The 24,181-nt window shown below is 34.4% G+C and overlaps 1 protein-coding gene and 3 non-coding genes across 4 annotated transcripts; 3 read left to right on the forward strand and 1 right to left on the reverse strand.

The window, feature by feature from the left end:
• Positions 1–272: 272 nt before the first annotated feature.
• Positions 273–12,691, reverse strand: LOC106671998 (adhesive plaque matrix protein-like). The gene is made up of 2 exons (XM_014403040.2): positions 12,600–12,691; positions 273–1,676 (listed from the first exon to the last, which is right to left on the reverse strand). Exons 1-2 carry the CDS (start codon positions 12,621–12,623, stop codon positions 405–407), a joined length of 1,296 nt encoding a protein of 431 aa, XP_014258526.1. The 5' UTR covers positions 12,624–12,691; the 3' UTR covers positions 273–404.
• A 1,565-nt stretch (positions 12,692–14,256) lies between these two features.
• Positions 14,257–14,329, forward strand: Trnat-agu. Its single transcript has one exon. It is a non-coding gene; the product is annotated as a tRNA-Thr (tRNA).
• A 4,348-nt stretch (positions 14,330–18,677) lies between these two features.
• On the forward strand, positions 18,678–18,770 carry Trnay-gua. Its single transcript has 2 exons — positions 18,678–18,714; positions 18,735–18,770. It is a non-coding gene; the product is annotated as a tRNA-Tyr (tRNA).
• Positions 18,771–23,199: 4,429 nt separating this feature from the next.
• Trnay-gua lies at positions 23,200–23,292 on the forward strand. The gene is made up of 2 exons: positions 23,200–23,236; positions 23,257–23,292. It is a non-coding gene; the product is annotated as a tRNA-Tyr (tRNA).
• The last annotated feature ends 889 nt before the right edge of the window (positions 23,293–24,181 follow it).

Raw genomic sequence — 24,181 nt, forward strand, 5'->3', positions numbered from 1 at the left:
TCACTCTTCTGAAAATCAATTTTTCCCATTTGCAAATTGCTTATATAATTCTGTTAAAACATCTACAACGTTCAACATTGTACTTCAACCTAGATGGAAGTAGTGCATTCCATTTGTCCACTTTTATGGAATGTACATTATTAAATGGATCAAAGATCAATTTTTAGCTACAGAGAGATCTTGGAGAGACTAGAAAACCGGAGACAAGAAGAACAAGACTTCAGAAAATAACATCCAATTCTTTTTATGATTAAAAATAAATAAAGCTACACTAGTTTAAAATATAAACATTTATTAAACGTATAAAAAAATATAAAATGTTCTCTCGATTTATACATTCTACGATGGCATAAATAGGACGGAAAGTCAAATGACAATAAATTAGTTAAGAAATATGAAGCCCGTTAACTTGCGGCAACCATAGGCTCAGTCGATTGGGTCGACGTCGGTGCTGATCTCGTCGTCGGTGTCGATCTTGTCGAAGCCGCAGTGCCAAGGATTTCAACGGAGCGAACGGACGGCCGTACTGTTGAAGGTCTGGCCAAGAGCATCTTGATGAGTCCCGGAGAAGGCGGCCTCGTGTCAGCCGTGTCCCTGTGATCGTGAGAATCCATCCTTTCTTTCAGCAAAGCTATTTGATCCTGCTGCTGGGACACCTGTTCCGGCTGAGAGTACTGGACGTTCGTGTTGACGTACGGGTACGGGAGCGGTGGCTGCTGGACCGGCGGCCTGTAATATGGAATCCTGGGTAAGGGCGCGGGAGGGGGTTGATAGTAATCGTCGTATCTCGGCTGTTGGTAATACGGTGCCTGCACTGGTCTCCTTGTCCTGTACTGCAAGTACTGGATGAGATAGTTCATTATTTCTTCCCTGAGAGCTTCGTAATCTATGGGAGGGTAATCGTATTGCTGCCTGTACGCGGGAGGAGCCGGTCTCCTCGGCACCGGGTACACCTGTTCGTCGACGACGGAAGGTCTGTATCTCCTCGAGCTCAAAACTCTATCAACCATGGGTACGACTGCGGGCACTTCAGGGTAGTCTTCCTCAACGGGTGTATAATAACGGACCCTGGGATAGTCCGGTTTCAGATTGCTCTGTTCCAATAGCATGTTCCTGTAGACTTCCCTCGGGTCGGGCCCTATTATCTGCGGGTACCTGAAATTCCTCGGGACGTTCGATCCCGGAGTGTAGATGTCCTGGTTGTCTCTCGATCTGTCGAGTTGCCTTCTTATTAAATTTGGAGACTTCTCCAAAGGCCTTTTCGTCACCAAGACTCTGATGGGCCTTTCCGTCGTCCTCGTGTAATCGTACGTCGGCGTCGTCGTCTCCCCTCTTCTGAGGACCTGCCCGGCGTGATTGTTTCCCCGATAAACTAAAACGGGTTTTCTTGTTGAGCTCTCCCTTTCTCTGCCGTAATTTGTCGCCTGGAAGCCAGTACCGTTGCTCGCGGAGTACGAGACCCTCTTCAGCTCGCCGGTTTGGTCGATGAAGCCGAACATCCCCTTCACGTTACCGAGGACATCGCGGGTCTCTATTTTAAAACTGCCATCAGCCGCCTCGTACCCGAAAGTGTACGTCCCGTCTTCGTTGACACGATTGATCTGTTTTATTATGGGCACCTCTTGTTGCTCCTCTTCGGCCGAAACGAACAGGAACAAGCCCAAGCACACGAATCCCTATAAAAATAACTTATTAGAATATTTTTTAGAAAGGTCTTACTGAGTAAACATTATATACTAATACATTAACAGATAAAAACAAATATCTATTTCAACCAAAGAAAGCGCAAATCTTCCGAGAGAGCAAAAACAAACCGATATATTCCTATCATTCCTTCGTTTTTAAAAGCGCATAAATTCACGCGACTGACGGAATATCTAACAGGCGAACCTCTGAATGAAATGCCCAAACACGTCTGGTTGACAAAATCGGTGAAAATATTGTAGCCAGACTAGAATTTTCGGAGACAATTAAATCATTAAATAAACTATAAAAAGTAATATGTACATCAAAGATAATTTTTTATCAAGGGAAAAGTAGATTGTAAGGAAATTTTTTGACATAATACATTTGTGATAGTAATATAAAGTACCATGATGATAGAAGCCTTTACATTTTTAAGAATTAATTAAGTAAGGCAAAAAAAAATTAATTAGTAGTAAACAATAGCATTTTTAAGACAAACGTTTTTGCTAATAGCATGTGCAATTATTTTGCCATAGTATTTTGGTATGATGATCCTCTACATCATCTACACTGCCGACATACCTACACATTCAAACACAACTATCTCGCGGACGACACCGCAATCTTATCTACGCACTATCCTACCCTAGCCATAGAAGCAATCCAAAATCTGATCCTCATTGCCTATGGTCTGCGCATCAGGTTGAACGAGCAAAAAAGCCAGCAAACATTTACGCTAATAATAATACGTCAAACCAGTCGTATAAACAAGGTTATATCTATCATCATACCAAGTCCGTTACCTTAGGCTTTACTTAGATAGCAGACTTACATGGACTACAAGATTAAAACAGCAAGACTTTAACAAAACGTAATTTAGTCACCTACTAAAATCAATAGTAAGCATACATAACAACTCACTTCTTACGAAACACTCATCAGACCTATTTCGACAAAGCTCGGCCATATCCTCCAACATCCAACGAATCCAATCCTTCCAATGCAAAGTTCTCTGCCACCAATGCTCCATTCTACGGCACCAATCAAATGATCCATAAAGACCTTAAAATCCCCATTCGTGAAGGATCCGAACATGCTTTATCTACATCCAATCTAAAATATTCCTTCACCCTAGTCAACTATCCAAAACTCTTTTCTCAACGTTCCACCCTTACAATGCTACTTTAAAACGTCGATGTCTTCGTGACCTTCCTTGCCCTTCCAATTAAATAAAAGGGAGTTCCACCACTGGCTGGTTTCTCTCCCCATTGTCAGATTTGTATATACCTATACTATTTTCTCAATGTATATTTATTTTGTAAAATAGCAATACAATTTTAAAAAAATGTAAGAAAGTAGTTTTGTGAATAAGGCATACTGAAATTGCTTGAAAGATGGCAGGAAGGTTAAACATTGAACGATTTAATTCTAAATTATTAGTTAATATTATTCATAGATTATTCAGAAATCGTGAGATGCGGTGTGGTGTGATGTAGGTTTCAGAAAAAACATTTTCTTTATCGTGCCAACGTTTCGATCTTTATTGATCATATTCAGCGCCTGGGATTTACAAACATTGCATTGTATAAATCCACTTTTTTTCCACATCCTACATGTATTTGTTAAATTTAAACAATGTTTGTAAATCCTAGGCCCTGAAGATTATCTCAATAAAGATAGAATATCGCTTAACGGTCACTAATTACCACACATTATTCATATCATTCAAATAATTAGAAATACAATTATAGACAATTAATAATGTGTATTTCTTTGTGACATGTTGTTTCATAATTTGTGAAGTCGTGAGGAGCGGTCGAGAATGAGGTAGTTTAGAAAAACACCTTTTTCATTGTTTTACCGACGTTTCTTCCTTCATTCCTGTCTTCTTCAGGGCATAAAATGTAGTGCTTGTGGTGTCATATCGGTTGTCATATGAAAAAGCTGTTTTTCTAAACTACCTCATTCTCGACCGCTCCTCACTCCTCACGACTTCAACACATTTTTAATAATTGTCAATTAGTAATTTAATAAAATGCCGTCAATGATATTAAGAATTTTATTAATTATTATAATTTAGATTATTTCAATTATTGCTACGATATATATATGATGATAAAGTTAAAATCGATCTTAAGAATGTATTGAAGGATGTGATGATATCCTTGTTAAGCAGATCCACCTCTTGGACGGCGCTTTGCCTTTGATAGTCCCAAAAAAGGACAAAGTTATAATGTGTGGGTGATGTCCTGGTAGTTGACGCCTTCACACGTGCAGTAGGGAACAGGACTTATCTGCCTTTCTTAAAAGTGTCCCATATATGGTCCATGTGCCATATGACCGTTTACAGGTCGATGGGATTTCTCGTAGTGCAGCTCTTGAATGAACGGTGAGGAAGTATTTCTTCGCCTGTTGTCCTTTACGCGTGGTTTTCCTTTTCTTTTCCCATTTAGTGATGGTTTTACCATACCCTTTTTTAACACGCGTTCTGGGAATCTTGATGTAGCTTATTGTCAATGCGTCGTTTCAAGCCTCTGGCCAGACGATCTGCCTCCTCATTTTCAAAATATCCAACCTGCACCTTCACCCAGTGCACTGCAATCTCTGATCCTATCCTTGAAATGCTTTTTATTTTGAATCTGTTTTGTTCTTCCAGTTAACCTCTAGTATTTGGATCCATGAGGGTATCTAGTGTGACCTGGCTATCGGTCATGATGCAAAGTTTTATGCAATGTTAGTATGTGCTATAAGCTCAGTTTCCACTCCACCGCTTTCAAGACAGCCAACTGCTCCGCTGTTAGAGCAATTTTTATGCAGTTTTTTATTTAGTCTCTTTCTAAACATCACATAGGCGTATCCAACATTGTCATTTGTTTTGCTTCCATCTGTGTAGATTAGGTACACCTCATCTCTTTCTTGGCTGAACTGTTAATTTATTTTAACAACTTCTGCTGGGTGGCTTCATTGTTTGAAACGAAGTGGTCTGTCCATTTAACATAATTTTTATATCGATGCTTGTCACAACTCTCGTTTGTACAGTGTGTTTACCCTTATATTATTATTATCATCATTATTGATTGATATTTATTTAGAAATCGTGAGATGCGGTCTTGTGTGATGTAGGTTTCAGAAAAACATTTTCTTTATCGTGCCAACGTTTCGATCTTTGTTGAGATCCTCTTCAGGGCTCAAAGTGTTTGTCTTCTGTGTAATTGTGCCATCTTGCGTGTCGTGTCGAGAGTCACAAGTTTATAATACTTGAGAAAGTAAATTTTATTTGTCTGAAATAATGCATAAAGTTATCTATAAAAATCAAGCGCTATATGCTGACCGTATTGTTACTGGAAAGACTTTCTTACTGATAAACCTAGTATATTTTGACAATATATATAAGCTAATTTTGGTCTAAAATAGATTTTGTTAAATATAATGTATTTTTTGAATAGAAAAGGGCCGAAATTTTAAAATCACAAAGCATTAATTCGCACGGCACGCGTAATTCACACGTTTCGTAATTTCTAAGCGAAAGGACCCTAATCAGAGGATTTCCTTAAGATTCCACTTTAGTGTAGATCATATCTTTTTTTGGATGTTAATTGCTAAAACCGGGAATGGGAGTGAAATTGGATTACCGTGAAATGAGAAAGCAACAGGATTAGATTTGTCGGTTTTGGTTCTCCCCTTCTAGACTTCTTTTCTTCTTCAGAGGTTCTTCGTTTGAACGGATTTTCTTCGTTCTTGAAAATTAAAAAAGCGCAATGTGACGACACGCGTAAAACAGCGGAGCACCGGGCGTTGTGCAAGTCCGCCGCCCCGTGAGAACGTTCCCAGCTCGGTTCTGTGAACGTTAGCACACCTCATTGATAAACCGGCCAAGAATTGAGACAGTACCTTTGTTGTCGATGGGAGTGGCCGATTTTACACTCGCTTATTGAAATTTCGATACGTGAAAAAAGAGCAATAACAACAATAACTGCCTAATTACTTCACAAATGAAGAAACAATAAAGTCAACAAGAATTGTATGCAAAGAATAACACACTAACTAACAAAATGTTCAAGTAAAGTGCACCAATGCATTAAAAAATATTTAAAGTAACTTCTAAATATAATTTATATACTCAATAATAATCTGTTTTATGACCATTAATTTTTGGTTTATTTACGTTAATTTATTCAATTTCTTTAATTAGAACAAGATTAACATACTCTTTCTTTCAAAGATCAAAACGTCTATTTTTGAAACAAATTTCAAAAGCGCCCAAATGTGTTCCGGAATGAAAAGACAAGTAAATACCTGAAAATTTCAGGTATCTATTTATCTAACATATTGGATATATTCAAAGTCTCAAAATTTAAAAAAAATTGAAGTAAAAGTAGGTTTAGAAGAAATAAAATTTTAAAGTTCTACTTAAAAACACATTAGAAGTAACTTTGACTAAGAATAAAATTGACAAGAACAGTTTAACTGTATTGTAGTGCTTAAATGTTTCAACGTTTGTCTATTTCGTAAAATAATAAAAAATTTCAAGTCAAGCCAGGTCAAAATTATGAATTTGAACAACTGCACTTAAAAAACATCTAATAAAAATATCTTACAATGACCTTTAACATTCTATTATCTTTCCTTATCCACAACAACAATGTATTTACTATTTATTTTGTAAAAATTGAATAATATTTATCTTTAACGATCTAACAAGATTTAGTTAAAAAAAAAAACAATAATAAAAATATAAATATTTTTCCACACGGAGAAAAAATCTATGTACATAAAAAAGAGGGTTTAACTGGTAACTATTTAGATAATTTAGGGTTTAGCTATTCAGTGATACATAATCTAATAAAATATTTAGGTAAAATAAATCCATGACGAATAATTTCTAAAAGGTTACTTAAAGATCTTAAGTCCTATAATAGCAACTTGGTCTGATTTTTCTTCTTATATTAGAACGACCACAACGATAACAAATATATTATTACTTTGTAAATATATTTTTGTATAAAACATAAACAACGAAGTAAGTCTCTTTCATGTATCTTGTTGCCCCTTGTTTGTATTTTCTTTGTGATAATCGGTAAAATATGAATAATTATATAATTAACAGGCGTGAAATAAAACTATGAAAATCTTAATAATTAGAAGGATAATTGAAGTTCAATTATAATTAATGTATTTATTAAAATAATTTAATGTTATTAACTGATAACAAGTAAGCCATTCACTGCCTTATATATTAATGAAATCATATGATAAATTTATGGAGTACAAGATAAATTCCAAATTTTAATCCCAAGAAGCTATTAATTTATAAAAAAAAGGATTAACCTTAGAAATAAACGAACGAGATTATTTAATGCGTCCTTCAGAACTGTAATTTTGCATATTAAAATTAATTATCGCAACATCCTTTCACAGGTTGGATTTAATCTGTAAATCCTGTCAAAAAGCGATTGTTTAATGAGATTCTTTATCTCGTACCGTATATCGTTGCATCACGCATAAAAATAGAAAATTTTCGTCGAGATTTCTAAATCAATTTGCATAACGATACGCTTGTAAAATGGAACACAGGGGCCGCGGTCAACTAGTATTTACCAGGTTCTGGGTTCGAATCCCATGAAATTTTGACAGGAATTTCTTTATTATACCTAATATGGAAACAATTTTCTGATAGTCGGAGATATGTAAATTTGTTAGTGCTCCCAGAGTTCTTCTCTGTAAAGAAAATGACAATATCACTTTGTTTGTACCTTGCTCTATCTTCCTCTAACGCAGTTTTGTTCTCTTTCTTTTTCAACATATATTTCTTTTCTATTACTTTCTATTTTTCTTTCCTAATCTAACTACCTATTTCTATGATCTATTATTTCTCTCTCTCTCTCTCTCTCTCTCTCTCTCTCTCTCTCTCTCTCTCTCTCTCTCTTACGACTACTACTACTAGTACTACTACTACTACTACTACTACTATTGCTACTGCTACTCTAACTACTTACCTATTTACCAAAATATCTCACTCTCTTTCCCTCTTTCTTTCGCTCTTTTTCTCTTTCTCTCTTTCTCTTTCTCTCTCAATCTCTCAGCTTCTTTTTCTTCTACTACTACTACTACTGCTGCTCTAACTACCTACGTATTTACCTAAATATCTCACTCTCTTTCCCTCTTTCTTTCTTTTGCTCTTTTTCTCTTTCTCTCTCTCTCTCTCTCTCTCTCTTTCTCTCTCACTCTCTCTTTGCTTCTTTTTCTACTACTACTGCTGCTGCTGCTCTACCTATGTATTTACCTAAATATCTCACTCTCTTTCCCTCTTTCTTTCGCTCTTTTTCACTTTCTCTCTATCACTCTTTATATCATTCTCTTTTTATATGTTTATCAATATAATATTTCTACGTCTATGTATACACCTATCTATCTACAACCTAGCTACCTAAATATCACACTCTTTCTCTCTTTCTTTCTTTCTACTATTTACCTGTCAATCTATCCAACTATTTATTTCTCTCCTCCCTCTCTCTTTCTCCAATCCAACTAGGTTTCCGTTTCACGATTTTTATATGTCCTTTTTATATGTCTATTATATTAATCCATCCAACTATCACACTATCGGTCTTTCTCACATTTTCGCCATTTCATTCTCAGATACTCTTTCTTTCTTTGTATCTACTACTATCTACTTTCTTTTTTGCTTTAGTTTATCTTCTTTTTTCTATTGCTATCTATCCAACTATAAATTTCGTTATTGACAATCTCTCTCTCCCTTTAACTTATACACACTGTCTCTCTTGTTGTTAAATTTTATGAAGGGTTTAAAAAATAAAATCCATTGTCACTTTTCATTAGGGTAATGAATAAAACACCAATCCTCGACGTGACAATTGCTTTCAAACCCCTAAACATTACCTAAATAGTTTTATAATTGCTTTTGTGTTGTCTGATGTTTTTCCCAAAACCGGTTTTCCGTTGTGTTCATGTTCTATTTCTAATGAGACGAATTAGTCTAACAACCGACCTTGGTGTCGGAACAGCAAAACTGCAAATGAAGACAGGATACGTAACTGCCTTAACTGCAGATTACCCACGTGTTTCACACAATTCCTGTTGTTATGTAAATGTGCGTTTAAGGGGTAAATCTCAGGAACTTACGATTAGTTCCCTTTAGACTTTCCCTGGAAATGTGTTCACTTTTTTTCTCTATTACCTTAACAATTGAGACTTTGTCGTGGGACCGCCATGTCGAACGTGCCTAGTTTTATTTTTTTTTAAAACGCAGAGCATCAAATTTTGGATTTTAATATTTTTAAATAAAATAACCACGATAAGAATGAATCAAGGCTATGACTATCACACACAAAGCTGCCTTTCTATGGGTCTTAATACACCAATTTAAAAAAGTTAAATAAACCTCAGATAATTTTAGAGAAAAGATGTCTATGTGACAGAAAAAGGAAAATATAGTGATCGATACAGAAAAATATTTATACTATAAGTGCAAAGATAACTTTGGCTGAATGGCAGATAAGCAATTATATAGAGAGAAACAGAGGTATAGGAGAGAAAGAAAGAAACATTAATTTGAAGTACAAGAAAAATAGTACAGTTGGATAACAAACCAGAATAAGAAGAGTAAATGGAAAAAACACTCTAGGAAAATCATAATTGATACACAAATATGAAAACAATGAAAAAACACCAATTTAATATACGAGAAGAGATTGTGGAGCTGGAGGAAAATAATGAGAAATCCCAGGGGAAAATACGAGATAAGTAAACAAAATAAGTGATTATAACAGTTGGAAACACAAGCACGATCAAAAAAATTAAACAACAATTTAAACATCGGGAAAATTGGAATTTAATTTAACAAAGGTAATATCTTGGTTAGTGTAATAACTAGGAAAAGGGAACAAAAATACATACACTCACCACTCACGTTTCTAAATATCTATTTATTCATACATACGATTGTTTTTACATTTGTTTCCGATTTATTTGTTACGCTGTTTCCTACATTTGTATACCCTCTCTCTCGTATTGTTCATGTTAATTAAAATTATAGAGATTTAATTTATACACATGAATACAGGAAGATAATGTAAATAATTGTTTTATTCACTAGTTTTCTTGGTCCGCTTGACAAATTAATACCTTTCAATTAATTAAGGTTTCTAGTTGAAATAAAAAAGTCAGTGTCACAAGCGGGATTCGAACCCACGACCTTCGGCTAATACGCACTGCTCTACCCACTTGAGCTGCCGCGAATTCGATCCACTCGGACACCAACTCCCCATCTCAACCTTCAACCTTTCGAATTTTCCCTCTTTTATGTCATTTTTCAAATGTCGTATAATCAAGATTCGATTCTCAGCGACTTATGAAGTCCACGGGGAGCTGTTAGTGAAGAGATATTTCTTTACTTATTAAATATTAATTCATTTATGTTTATTTGTCTAATTTGAACAAATTACTTACTTCAATTAATAATTCTTTTTATGTAAGGTCTTGGTTGAGATGAAAAAGTTAGAGTCACGAAGCCGAAGATCGTGGGTTCGAATCCCGCTCGAGACCCTAACTTTTTTATCTCAACCAAGACCTTAGATAAAAAGAATAATTAATTGAAGTAAGTAATTTGGTGAGATAATACCTCTAAACATAAATGGTTTATCTTCTCTCTTTTCTTTTACTACCTTTTACTACCCTTTACCGTTTTCCATTGATTTCTGCTATCAACTTTTCTCTCATTACTACTTTGTTTTCTAGTCTTCTTTTCATTTTATAACTGTACTCTATCTTTCTTTATCTTTTTCTCTCACTTTCGGTTTCTCTTTGCTTTTTTTCTCATTTCCACTTCTTAACTCCTATATACACTTTTCTGTTCAACTTTTCCTACTGTCCTCTCCTTTTTGCACCTACTCGCTCTTTCTTTTACTCTTTTGATCGCACTACTTCCTCAATGTGTTGTTACCCCCAATGTGTGATTTATTTCTCAAATGTTTGTACATATATCTACATTTATATCATTAATCTTATACATATCCGATCAACCTTCCTCTCGTATTATGTAATACGCAGTTATACTTGTCCTTGATACTTTCTGGACTCAAAACATTGAATGGTTTAATCAATCAAATAAAGTTCTTTTATGTTAGATATCTTAATTTAACAATAATTTAAAATAATTAATCTCAATAGTTTTAGGATTAATAATAATAACAATAATATTTCTGTTTATTAATAAAGCTATTTAGAAAATAGAACAAAATATCTCAACGAAAACATTTTTTGCTTGGATACTAATCCAACAACAGAGTGCTCTACAACTTTTGTTTTTTAAATCGCAATGAAAAAAAAAAAAATAAAATAAAATAAATTCCAACTAATAATTAAATTCTCTGGCAAATAAATTTCTGTAATATAATGCATCTTTTAAATACTTACAAAGTAAACCTCAGTCTTTAATTACTAAGTTCAGAGTCCGTCTTAAAATATTTTTATACTACATGGCTTTAAAATATGGCAGACTGCAATTTTATGTTTTATTTATTTAATTTCTTTTATGTTACACAATGAGCGAAGATGGTACAAATCTGGCCTAAACGGTCTAAAATTTAAATTAAACTGTTCACTCCTTGCTTTCTTTATAATTTTAACTTCAGCAAACAATCTAGACTGTAAATAAGTGACATAATCAGCACGGTAGTACATTTTATGAAAAATCCCATTTCTAGCTTTTATTCTGCATTGCGATTTCTCTAAACTTATATAGAAAATTAATTTACTAAAATTTTGTTCCCACGTTGTGTTTAAATTTTTGTTTAAACGACTTGCTGATATCGTAATGGCATAATTTCTATGAGTTAAACCGAAAAATATTTTTTTATTTATTATTTCTTTACATATAATTTTTAGGAGTCTTTATAATCAGGCAGTTTTGAAATATTTGAAATGTATTTTAAATGCAATCATATAGAATATACATACTATTCATTCCTACATCCAAATTTAAAATATAATTAAGAATTGTAAGGAAGGTTGAACAGCCTTTTTCACAAAAAACTTGGGCTGCAGGACTGTCCGAGACGCTGCGTAAAACACCCCAAGTTTTTTCATAGGTATTTGGGATTTAATGAAACATTCTGCCAAGTGGAAATTAGTTCGGATTTTGTCACGAATATGACCATCAAAATTCAGTGAATATTTATCGATTTTTTACTAATTCTATTTCCTTCCCTTTGGACTTTTCTAATTGACCACCAAACCCCAAAACTCGCAGCATTCACCCAACGATTTGATGATTAATTACAATGTAACAGGTTTGTCCGCAACTAGTACAATATCATCGGCGTACACTCACGCACTCACTTTTATATCTCCTACACTCACACCTCCTCATCTAAAAAAAATATTTGAGTATTTGTTTAACAAAAATATTTTTCTGTGAAAATCATTGATATTTAGCGTTTTTCAAGTACACTGAACACTTACTTGGCTGCTGGTGTAACGTATGATTCCAGAGACTACGGGGAATGTTTCTTAATAAAAAAATTAATTTAAAATTACATTTATTTTTTGAACTTTGCTATTGCTTTGATCTTTTGCTTCATTTATCGGTTATCACATTGCGTGGAATCTGCGAGTGAAGGCGAAGGAAATTAAATGAAAATTTATTTTACGTTATGACTATGCTGAAGAATTTTCCCGGTTATTCCTCATTTGATTATATCATTAGGTCAGTAATGACAGTTTTTTTAAAAATATAATTAAATAATTTTCAGTGAAACTTCAATAAACGATGGTTCGCAGATGGCTGTCGCGTAATCCTCGAAGATAAACGTCAGAATTCACTTGCACGCACTTTGTTGATTGTTTTTTTCTCTCTCGCAGAAGAAGATAAATGTGCTGAAATAATTACTCACCGTCAGCAGACCGTGCGGATGCATGATCACAGTGACTATGGAGCGTCCTAGAACCCGGGTATCCTTTATAGAGTTGGTACTTGAGGGGGAACTCTTGTGCAACAGTCTTCGGACGCTGATGGTTCTTCCATCCCCATCCCCGTTCTACGGCCTCGTTGAACAATCTCCGAATTTCATTGTAATCGAATTATTCCCTTCTTTTACCAGTAATTAATTAATAACGCTGTTGAACTCCTATATCGAATTCCGAATATTAAGGATCGACTATCCTAATTTGCCAGGGTTCCACAAGAATTAATTAAACAAACCTCTTGATATAAAAAAAGCATAAAAAAGAGTTAAAAAAATAAAAAGGAAAAGCTCCAATGAAAAAATGTAACACGCCAAAAATAAATAAATTGTCATCATATTCTAAATACCTAGTTCTCACGGTTGAAACCGAGGAAGAAGTAAGTTACCTAAAAGTACAGTAAGTACCTCGTTGTGCTCTTGTTGGAGAAATACCATGGACCCATATCCACGAACCGGATTACCTCGGCGAAACGGTGGTGGTGATCTGGGTACTCGGACACATTGTTCTGGAGGGTAACGAAAAGAGCAGGTGAGGCGGCTAAGGCAAACGTACCAACTTCCGGACTTAACTACCACGACCCGGCACTCTGATGCTAAAAATGCAGTAAAACATCATTAAACCGGGGCTGGATCGGCAGAGAAACTTTTAAGTATCAAGAGCACTGCAGATAAGGAGCCTCAAATAATCTGACTTGTAGAAGAAGGACCGTCCTCTCACGATTAAGCATAGGCCTTGCGAGGTTGACACACAGACACTTAATTTTGAGCCAAAGACCGAATACATCCGGTATGTAGAGAAAGATGGTTCAATGTGTTCCACCTAATTGAAGAGTGCAACTCCTTGGCCCTACATAAAGAGCGCGTAGGAATGTCAAACCAATATGGGAAAGTCCTTAAAATTGTGTATATTATTAATAAATTTCAATTAATTAAGGCTTTTTGTTGAGATAAAAAAGTCATTGTCACGAGCGGGATTCGAACCCACGATCTTCGGCTAGATACGCCGTTGCTCTACCACTTGAGATATCGTGACCTCGATCCACATTGAAGTCACAATAGCTCAAGTGGTTAGAGCAGCAGCATACTGAACCGGAGGAAATGTGTTTTTAGTTGAGATTTAAAAAAAAAATGAAAAATGGCAAAAAGGAGGGAAAATTCAAAAGGTGGAGTTGAGATGGGAAGTTAGTGTCCGAGGGGATCGAAGTCACGATAGTTCAAGTGGTAGAGCAGCGGCGTAGTTAGTCGAAGGTCGTGGGTTCGAATCCCGCTCGTGACACTGACTTTTTATCTCAACTAAAAACCTTAATTAATTGAAAGATATTAATTGGTCAAGCGGATCACCAAAACTAGTGAATTATTATTAAATATGGAGTGGCCACCACACGTATTTTTCCATAAATCTCCCATTGTTACAAAAAAGTAATAGTGAAGTAACGCGAGAAAATAATTAATTAAATAGCTTAAATAAAATTTCAAATTACGTAGTTAACTAGTAAACCTTTATTTTATGGTGGAAAAATGACAAAAAAGAGGGAAAATTCAAAAGGTGGGGTTGAGATGGGAAGTTGTGTCCAAGTGGATCGAGGTCACGATAGCTCAAGTGGTAGAGCAGCGGCGTAGTTAGTCGAAGGTCGTGGGTTCGAATCCCGCTCGTGACACTGACTTTTTATCTCAACTAAAAGCCTTAATTAATTGTAATATATTAATTGGTCAAGCGAACCACGAAATGAATGAACTTTATTTTATTTTCACTATTTTCAGTGGTCTAGGAAAAAATGGCCCGAATCTAATTTAACGCCAGCTGTTAATAAGAAACTAAAACAATTGATTAATTTTTTAACCTATTGCAATATGTTTATGATGTTACGTTTTGTATAAAATAAATATTAATATGTACCCATGGTTTTCAAATTATTCTATAATTTTTAAAATAGTAAATTTTTAGCATAGCTGGATTGATTCCGCAAAAGAAAGAAATATACCTCTCACTCCATACTGCCGTGAGGGTTTTTTTGTTTTTGTTTTGTGCTAAAACATAACATTGCAAACCATGATTTTTTCGTGATTGGACATGGTTCTGGTGCTTTTCTGATTTCTGCCTCTAATTTTCTTATTCGATCTCTCGATGTGATAGATAACCTTTAAGTTGGTGATTAATATTCTATATTCGTGGAAAACATTTTAGAAATATATGAAAAATATGTTCTTTTTTTAAATTAAAGTACTGAAACTTTTAAATCAAGTTATTTTTTTCAGTTTGTCCCTTTGAAGGAGGAAAAAGTAATGCGTTGAGCCGAAAAACGATGTGCAGAATTTTCTCTCGATTGACACGTTTTTAAGTCTTCTGTGCCTTATAAAAATCGAAATTCCCCCCCCCCCATGATGACCACCCTGGATCCGCCCTTGGTTTGGAGTTTAAAGCATTGAAAAACCTATTAAGTAGATATAACGAAATAGAATAGAAAATGAATGGCCTAAAAAATGAAAAGAGTCGGCATAAAAACAAATAACAACTGAAATATAGTCTTTTGAAATTGCTTGCTTTAACTCTATTTCTGGGCAATTTTAAACAGGATATTTTTTTGAAACATTATTTTAAACTCTAGGATGTAGAACAAATAAGATGGGCCGTTTATAAAGGGGGAAACGCAAGAAGCGTGCAATTCTACTTATACATCGCCTATTAATTTAACTGTTTTTCGTATCTGCGACGCATTGCTTAACGGCTGTGAGAACTGCTCGTTTGTGGATTCTTGTGTATAATTGCACCCGGTGTCTAATACACACGATGCCCTTGCAGATTGAAGCAAAGACGAGGTTTATAAATATGATTGCACGAGCGTTGGAATCTGTTTTCCCAGGAGAGTTGCTACACACTTTTCACTCTGCCTGGGGTTCAAGGTACCATCCGCGAACAGTTTTTCCTTTCTGTTTCGAATGAGGAAATGCAATAAAATTACAACGCTCTTCTTGCCATTTATATGTTTAAAAAAATTTTTACTCGTTTTTACATGTTATCGTTTCATTCGTATTCACTATTAGGAAGAATGAATGAAATAAATGATGTGATTGTGTTGTACTTTCTTTTTTATGCTTTTTTTGTTTAAGTAATTTTTGTGAAAATATTTTCTAGTTCTTAGCCACCCAATTTATTTACAAAAAGCATATAACTCAAAGATTTATTCGTTGTTTGTAAGATACAAAAATAAATATTTAATCATAGTATTTGGAATAGTTTAAAAGGAAGAAAAATCACTCCTGCTTCAATTGATGAATTACTCATGATTTCATATATAAACTATCAACTTTTTAAAAATCGTGACGATCTTATCGATAATTCACTTTTTTAAACTGAACTGGTTCATTAAATCAAAACGATAAGATTTTGCAGTGATTTTTGAATTCGTGAGTGGACATCGCGGCAAGAATCCTTTCGACTGTCGTTAAAACATAGAAAAGAAGGATTTTTTAAATAATACAAATGATTTTCTTGTTTTAAATTTTATTTTATTTGTTTGTATACGTAAATTTATTTCATAGGGGGGTAAAATTTTTTTATGAAAAATGGGTTATTTAGGGCTGTTCATCTCAACATGCATCAAGCCTAGGAAGTCCTTTTCATTTTTTCGCAAAAAAGTAATAGTTTCTGAGATATTTTCAAAGATGTTGGAGAAAACGTGCTTTTTTGGTCTTAGAACTTAAACGAAGCTTTGTTGGACCTTGTAAATAGTGAACGAGATCACAACGTCAATTAGCTAAATAAGGTTATCAATTAAGTAAGATCAAAAAGTCCCGTCGGCATACGTTTTTCAGGCAAAACTGTTAAAAAATGAATAGGGATATTGCTAATTTTGTAGTATTTACTTTCCATAGCCTTTTATATTATTTTTATTATGAATTGCATTAAAATTTAATAGAAATCATTATGTTTTTACTAAAGGAAAATTTAATTAAGGGATTTTGAAAACTAACAAAATGAAAGGTTTTAATTTCATAATTTTGTTTATCGGGCACAATAATTTGTTTAAAACAATTAATGCCTGTTAAACCATTTTGTGTGCCCTTGTTAGGCGTACTTTTAATAAGGTGGTCAGTAATTTCATAAGGAATTTCACTCCACGGATGTTACAACGCTGCGCTCAGTAGTTGCAGGTCATGCTATGACGGTATGCTGCAGACGGTGATCGAAAAGCCTACTCTGCAACGCTTCCCCCATATGCTCATTGGTATTGAGAACTGGAGACAATGGGGGATGAGGCAGATGGGAAATTGCTAGGTTTTCTAAACATTGATGAACTACTAATAAACACACTACTATTTAACATTAATTTCATAAGAAATTTCAATCCATAGATGTTGCAACGCTGCCCTCAGCTGTTGAAGGTCAACTGGCTGCGGATGGAGATCGAAAACCCTTTTCTGCTTAAGCCTACTTGAGTAGATGGGAAATTCGAGGCTTTTCTAAACATAGATGAACAACTCTACCTCTGTGAGGTCTGGCATTGTCATCCAGAAATCGAAAATCTTTGCCAATGAGAGCCTGGTTTGAGGAGTGTATTCCTCGATAATTTCTTGGACATAATGGACTGCGATGATGTTTCCTTCAACAATATGGAGTCCAGTTCGTCCTCCAGTGTAAATCCCAGCCCAGACCATTTACACCGCCTCTGCAAACTGCACTAAAGGGAGCACGAACTGGAGCATTGTAGCTGGAGCTGTTCTCGGGTAGATTCTTCGGCGCCTGCTATTACTATACAGACAGAAACGCGACTCATCAGTAAAGATAACAGCATTCCAATTCATATTCTCTTCAAGGCGCTCGCTGCACCATATTCTCCTGATTTGCTGGTAGCGAGGTCTGCAGGTCGTCTCAAAGAGGCATGGAATGTGAGGTCACGTTCCCATAAACAGTTAAGAATTGTTTATTTGATAAATGCCTTGCCAAAAAATCTTGTACTTTATTTAGGATCTGGCGGGTACTATGAAAGGGCTCCGTCTTGTACCAATGACAATATTTTTGTCCTGCGCTGAGATCCACTACTAGGCCTTTTATTGGCATTTCCAGTCTCTTTGAATCGGGCTAAAGCCTATTAATATTGCGAACTTCTGGTTCAAGTTGATAACTTTCCATTGTTAAAGAGAATACAACTGGATTAAAATTGAGAGAAGACGAGAAAAGGTGTTTGTTTACAAAATGAGTATTCTTCGTGCTTACTATTCTTAAGTAAAACCGTTATTAAAAATGAGGATTAACATTTCTTTGTTTTTTGTTTGTATTTTCTATTTTGTTTTATCCAATTAACAAGAATATATCGGTTAATTTAATAAAAATTAATAGAATAAGAATAAATTACAAATATCCTTATTCATTTTTAAGCACTTTAATTGATAGTTGTTTTTTGATTATGTCTGAGAAAAGTTGATGAATTATTGCGTTAAAAATTTCTTCATTTTTTAAAAATAATATTTTGTTAGTTACATGTGAATGTTAAATTGGTAAAAACATTTCCCCATTAGTGTCAACTCGGTGTTCGAAAAACTGTTTTAAAAGTCCGTGTGAGAATAAATAATATAATGGGTCGTTGCAAAACAAAGATTAGACAAGCAAAACGACATATAGAGTCCATTGTCCCGAGTCGCTTTTCAGATTTATATAACCCGACAAAAACATCCAAAAGATAGAAAACAATAAAGGAGGAAAAATTATGAAAAATCCCAAGATAAAAGTCAATTTCACAATGCCACACAACACTCCGTACATTAAATACCACCGGGCTGGTTAAACTGCTGACGTACAAGAAAAAAAGTGAACCCACGATGTTATTTTATTTGACAAAATAAAACACCGCAATACAAGATCTCAAAAAATTCCTCTGTGACTCGGGGGGACACCAGCAAAGAGTTTGAATGTTGTTAAAATAACTAAGAATATTATTTATTTAATTTTATAAATAATTTTCGCTTCTTTTCAGTAGATTTCACTTTCTAACAGCTGTTTCTTCAACTCCTCTGGTAGCTCAGTTGGTAGAGCGGTGGACTGTAGTAGGTCAGTGAAAGGCAGTAATCCATAGGTCGCTGGTTCAAATCCGGCCCGGAGGAAGATTTTTTTTTTCAATTTTAAAAATTAAACCTTAAACGAATTGTGCGAGTTTTCTGATGAACTCGGCTTATTAACCAAGAGTAAAGGTTGTTTTGTTTCAATTTCTATGGATGACCAATATTCATGATTTTTCGTTCTTTAAATTAACTCGATTAATATCGTAAGTCTTGGTTGAGATGAAAAAGCTAGTGTCATGAGCGGGATTCGAACCACGACTTTCGGCTCAATTCGCCGCTATATTAATTGAAATAATTAATATAGTTCAATTATGGTCGTTAAACATGTATGGGCTGTAAACTGACATTGATATTACATCCCGTGCTTCCTTTACTAGCATAAATGAATTATTTTAAAATAAAAAAATAAATGTATTCAAGATAAGTAATACATATGCATATTACAGCGATATACCAAGAAAAGGATTAGAAGTTTTTAGACAATTCCCACTTCTTCAAGGCAAAAAATTTCACACATTCATAAAACTCGGTGATGTTTAATAATAATTATTTATTTCGTTATCATCGAAAACACAAACGATAAAACAGTTTTTGGATTTTTAGTCGAATAATAAAAACAAAATTTAGCATATAATTATAAAAGTAATTTGTTATTATTCCGTAGATTTCATACTTTTGTCGGATTGCAGGAGACTGCCTTCAACCGCTTAGCTCCTACGCCCTAACCTTGCTCCTTCATACCTCCTTTTCCTCGCAATGGCTGCTCTTAAGGCAAAAGTGTTTCATTGGTTTGAATAAGTAAAACTCGGTGTTGTTTGAGGTAAAAATGATAGTCGATAATCCGCGGGTTGTACAAGCTTAAAGTTCAAGAAGCAAGTTATAGCATTTTCTTTGAAAATCTAGGTTGTTTTCAATTTCAATTATTTCACACATTTCAAAATAAACTTAGGTCACTGAATAGAAACTAGAATGCTTATAAAGTATATTGTAGTGCTTAGATAGAGAGAATTTGTCCTTGGGTCTGGTGCTGCATGCAATCAGGCCACGGGATAACAGTTTTAAACTTTTCACAAAGATCGCAGAGAGTATTTTCTTAAACTTTGATATAAAGCTGTCTCTGAATCACTCTCATGGCTCTATTTTGAAGTAAGAGAACATAATGAAACGGCCTACGTCTCGGCCACAGACTCCTATTCCATTTCTTGCATGTAACAAAAAATGGTATTAGCAGTTCAGACTAGTGTACAACTTGTTTCAATCACTTAAGCCCAAAGCACACAGCAATCAATTTACGCACAAGCATTATGAAGCAATCCGGGCACTAAGGTAGGACGCTCTTTAATAGAGAGGACAAATGACGGGTCTTCAACAACTATTTCCAACAGTTCGGCATCATGTTATGTCCCATCAGCGGCACAGCCGGGGCCCAACCCAAGCCGCAAACCTCGGGCAGTGACAGTCCCAGGCTGGGAAAAACGACACCCAACGTACATCTGGCGACTAATCCTTTTAAACGTTACAATGTGCGCAGGGCTTTAGAGGAGAGGGTTCGGTGTCTAGTCACCGATGAAACCACCTCCAAGTTCACCGGAGATACTTTGCTCTCAATGTCTGGGAGGCACCTCCACATCGCCAAAATGGGGCGCTAGCAAAGAAAACAAGAATTGATGAAGATTTTATCTATTATGTAGTTGGATAGTCTATTAAGAAGTTAAAATTTATTGACGTTGAACTATTATTTATTTTGGTGTAGATTCTTGGGTGATTGGGTAGTGAATTCTGGCATAGGTATGTAAAGGACAATATACCATTGTCCAATTACGATGTTGGATATGTACAGATTGGACATATAGGTTTTCAAGAAAGAAACTATGGTTAGGCCGAATGTGGCTAATTCGAAGTCGGTTTAGAAGGGTTTCTTCTTTTCGGGAAGATCTGGAAGAAGATCATCTTTTCATAATTGGTTCTGATTCTTCTCAAAATGGTTCTACTTTCGGATTTTCCACTTGATTTCGGTTTACGCTAAAACACAGGCTTTCCTGTCTTTGTATGCTGCTTACTAGTGACATAGCTTGTTTTTAATGGTCACTAGATTAATGAACCATAGGACAATTTGGGTGTTATTAGCCAATGGGCCAATTTCGGTTTTAGTCCCCAATCGGAAAGTTCTTGTAGACATTAGCGATATTTTACTTTTTGAATGAAAAGGCTAGACCGAAAATTCATAGGCTAATGCAGGGACAGGCTCCAATAGCTTACTCACATAACAAAGAGCAACTTCGCGGGTAGCTACAGCTAGACAGAACTTTGGGGATATTGTTTATGCCTTGACCGCTAAATTCAGTTTTCACAAAAAATATCTAATCAAAATACCTTATAGAGCAGACTGGGAGAAAGGGATCCCAATTAATGCCGACCTTATCTGGTTTACAGATGGCTCCAAAACCTAATATGGGTCAGGATCTGGCATTTACGGAGATAAACCAAGGACAAGAATTCATATATTGTGTTATTCCCAATAACAACGGATAAACCCACACTTTTCTATACTAGGTTTTCTCCTTTTTTGCCTCTCTTTTTGCAGAAGAGGAAGCACAAGAAGTGCTCCTGCTTCCTCGGGTTCTAACATCGTACTGACCTCCCGTTAGGAAGAGAGGTTGATTCCACGAGTTGCCTGGGGTGAAACGAGCAAAGAAAGTCTAATTGAGGGTCAACTTAGATGAATCAACCAAAGCGCCTTGTCTGAAAGAGGCCTTGAATTTTGAGGCAGTACTTGAAATGCAATTTTAAAGTGAAAATCTCCAGCAGGTCTACATTAGTATATAATAACATAAAATTGGGAGTGATCGTTGCTAAAGCAAACAACTTCTTTATTAAAAAACAAACAAAAAACAATAGCAATAGATTTAGCCACCGATTTTGCAGGTATTTTTTGGAAAAGCGGGATTATGTTCTGCGCGAAGAAACCCCGACCGAACAATATTGAGGGCCATCCTCGCAGAAGAGACTTTAAATTTAATTTGCAACACGAAAACAGTGTCGAGAGGTAAGGGACAACACCAAAATACTTTTTACTTTCAATTTGAGATCCTCCGTAGTCTATTCTACCGTGTCCATCTCTCCCTTGAGGACAGTCTGCCTCCTCTTCGAAGCACCGCAATTTTAGGTTTTTCCAAGTTTACGGAGAATCCCAATTGATCGCAGTAATTTTTCAAAAAATTGTATGTGATTGAAGTCTATGGGGGTTTTCATCCATAATAACGACCTCATCGGCAACGAGAAGATCTAGATTTAAAAAAATCTATCTACACACAAAACGAACGTTTTTCCTATTTATTTCGAAAATTGTGTCGCCTTAAAGTTAATTATATAATTTATTATTTTTTAATTAATTAATATTTCAATTTATGTATTTTTATTTTTATTTATTGTTAATTACTAGATCTACGATGTTTTACCTCTATTTTTACAACTGCATCAATTTAATTTTTTTGTCCTCTTTTTAACTTTGGTGAATAGTTCAATTCTTTATTACATCTAGGTTTTATTGAGTGTTCCTAAAAAAATTAAAATTTTTTTAACCACCTTGAAGATGGACTTTAAGTAATGAAGAATATAAATTTTGCGTATCTTAATTTTTGTACATTAATATTTGAAAATGCTGCACTATATTGTTATTTTTTGAGTTAATTTAAAGCTGTTCATTAATTAATCATCACTGCATATAATTCCATTCATAAAAAAATAAGATGTAGATTGAAATTTTTTAACCACCTTCAAGATGGACTTTAATTAATGAAGAATATAAATTTTGCGTATCTTAAATTTTGGAAATTAATTTTTAAAAATGTTGCACTATATTGTTATTTTTTGAGTTAGTTTAAAGCTGTTCATTAATTAATCATCACTGGATATAATTCCATTCATAAAAAAATAAGATGTAGATTGAAATTTTTTAACCACCTTCAAGATGGACTTTAATTAATGAAGAATATAAATTTTGCGTATCTTAAATTTTGGAAATTAATTTTTGAAAATATTGCCCTATATTGTTATTTTTTGAGTTAGTTTAAAGCTGTTCATTAATTAATCATCACTGGATATAATTCCATTCATAAAAAAATAAGATGTAGATAGGAATTTTTTAACCACCTTTAGGATGGACTTTAAAAAATGAAGAATATAAATTTTGCTTGTCTTAATTTTTGGGAATTAATACTTGAAAATGTTGCACTATATTATTATTTTTTGAGTTAACACTCAAATTTGTTTTAAATTTTGAAATTTTGTACTATAATATAGAATTGTAGAGATTTTATTCTGAACATTGTCAACCGTAAAATGCAATAATAATAATAATTTTTGATGAAAATAACAATAACAAGTCAATGAAATAATATTATACATGAAAAGAGGGTCAATAGGAGGCACGTTCGGGTAATTTCACCTTTAGTCAGCTGTTTCCCCAACTCCTCTGGTAGCTCAGTTGGTAGAGCGGTGGACTGTAGTTGGGCGATAGGGAGCGGATATCCATAGGTCGCTGGTTCAAATCCGGCCCGGAGGAAATAATTTTTTTTGTACAACTTTAATTTTATTAGAACTTTTTTTAAAATTATTACATAGATGAATTGTATAGATAAATAAAATAGATTAATACGTTCTTAATAAATTTAAAATGCTCAGAATATACAAAAAAAAAAGGTATTTTGGTACGGTGGCAAACGGACTAGAGGCTGTTTCTTTTTATTTTTTATTTATTAATTAATTAAAGTGTATACTTTATTGTGACCAAATTACATGTTAGTTTCGCTGAATTTACAATAAGTAGGGTGCTTATGTTAAGGCCCTAATTCACGTGTTTATTTATTTATTTACGGCTTCCCAATTACAAATGGGAAACAATAAAAATATCAAGGATATAACGAGAGACCAGATTTTTATGCAGTTGCATATTTTGTTTGCCACCACATACGTCCGAGGGAATCAATTATCTATATGAATCATGTATCTAGGAAGCCGTAGGTTAAATTTTATAGAGCATATTTTTGCATATTTGATGAATATCGCATAAAATTGCATATCTGAATAGTATCGCATATTTGAAGGATTTTTACGTAAAATCGCAATTATCGCGCAAAATATTTAAAATATTGGTCCTTTTCCGTTAATGTGCCTCCACCGCACTCGACCGCTAAGATTTTTCTCCGGTCACTTAAGAAATGTTCCTTTAAAGGAAATCATAAATACTGAAACATTTTATTGTAGGTAATTCGTGTAATAATAATTAAGAGTATAAATTGGTAATAAAGGAAATCACATTTGAGTCCCAGGGGGACATCCACATTTCTTGCCGTATTGCGCTCATTTTGTAGTTTTCACCTGTCCGAGGACCGAAACATATTGTGAATTTAAAATAAAACAAGAAAAATATTTTCTTTATTGTACCAACATTT

Source organism: Cimex lectularius, unplaced genomic scaffold, assembly GCF_000648675.2.
Source record: "Cimex lectularius strain Harlan isolate CLEC.00 unplaced genomic scaffold, Clec_2.1 scaffold32, whole genome shotgun sequence".
NCBI lineage: Eukaryota > Metazoa > Arthropoda > Insecta > Hemiptera > Cimicidae > Cimex > Cimex lectularius.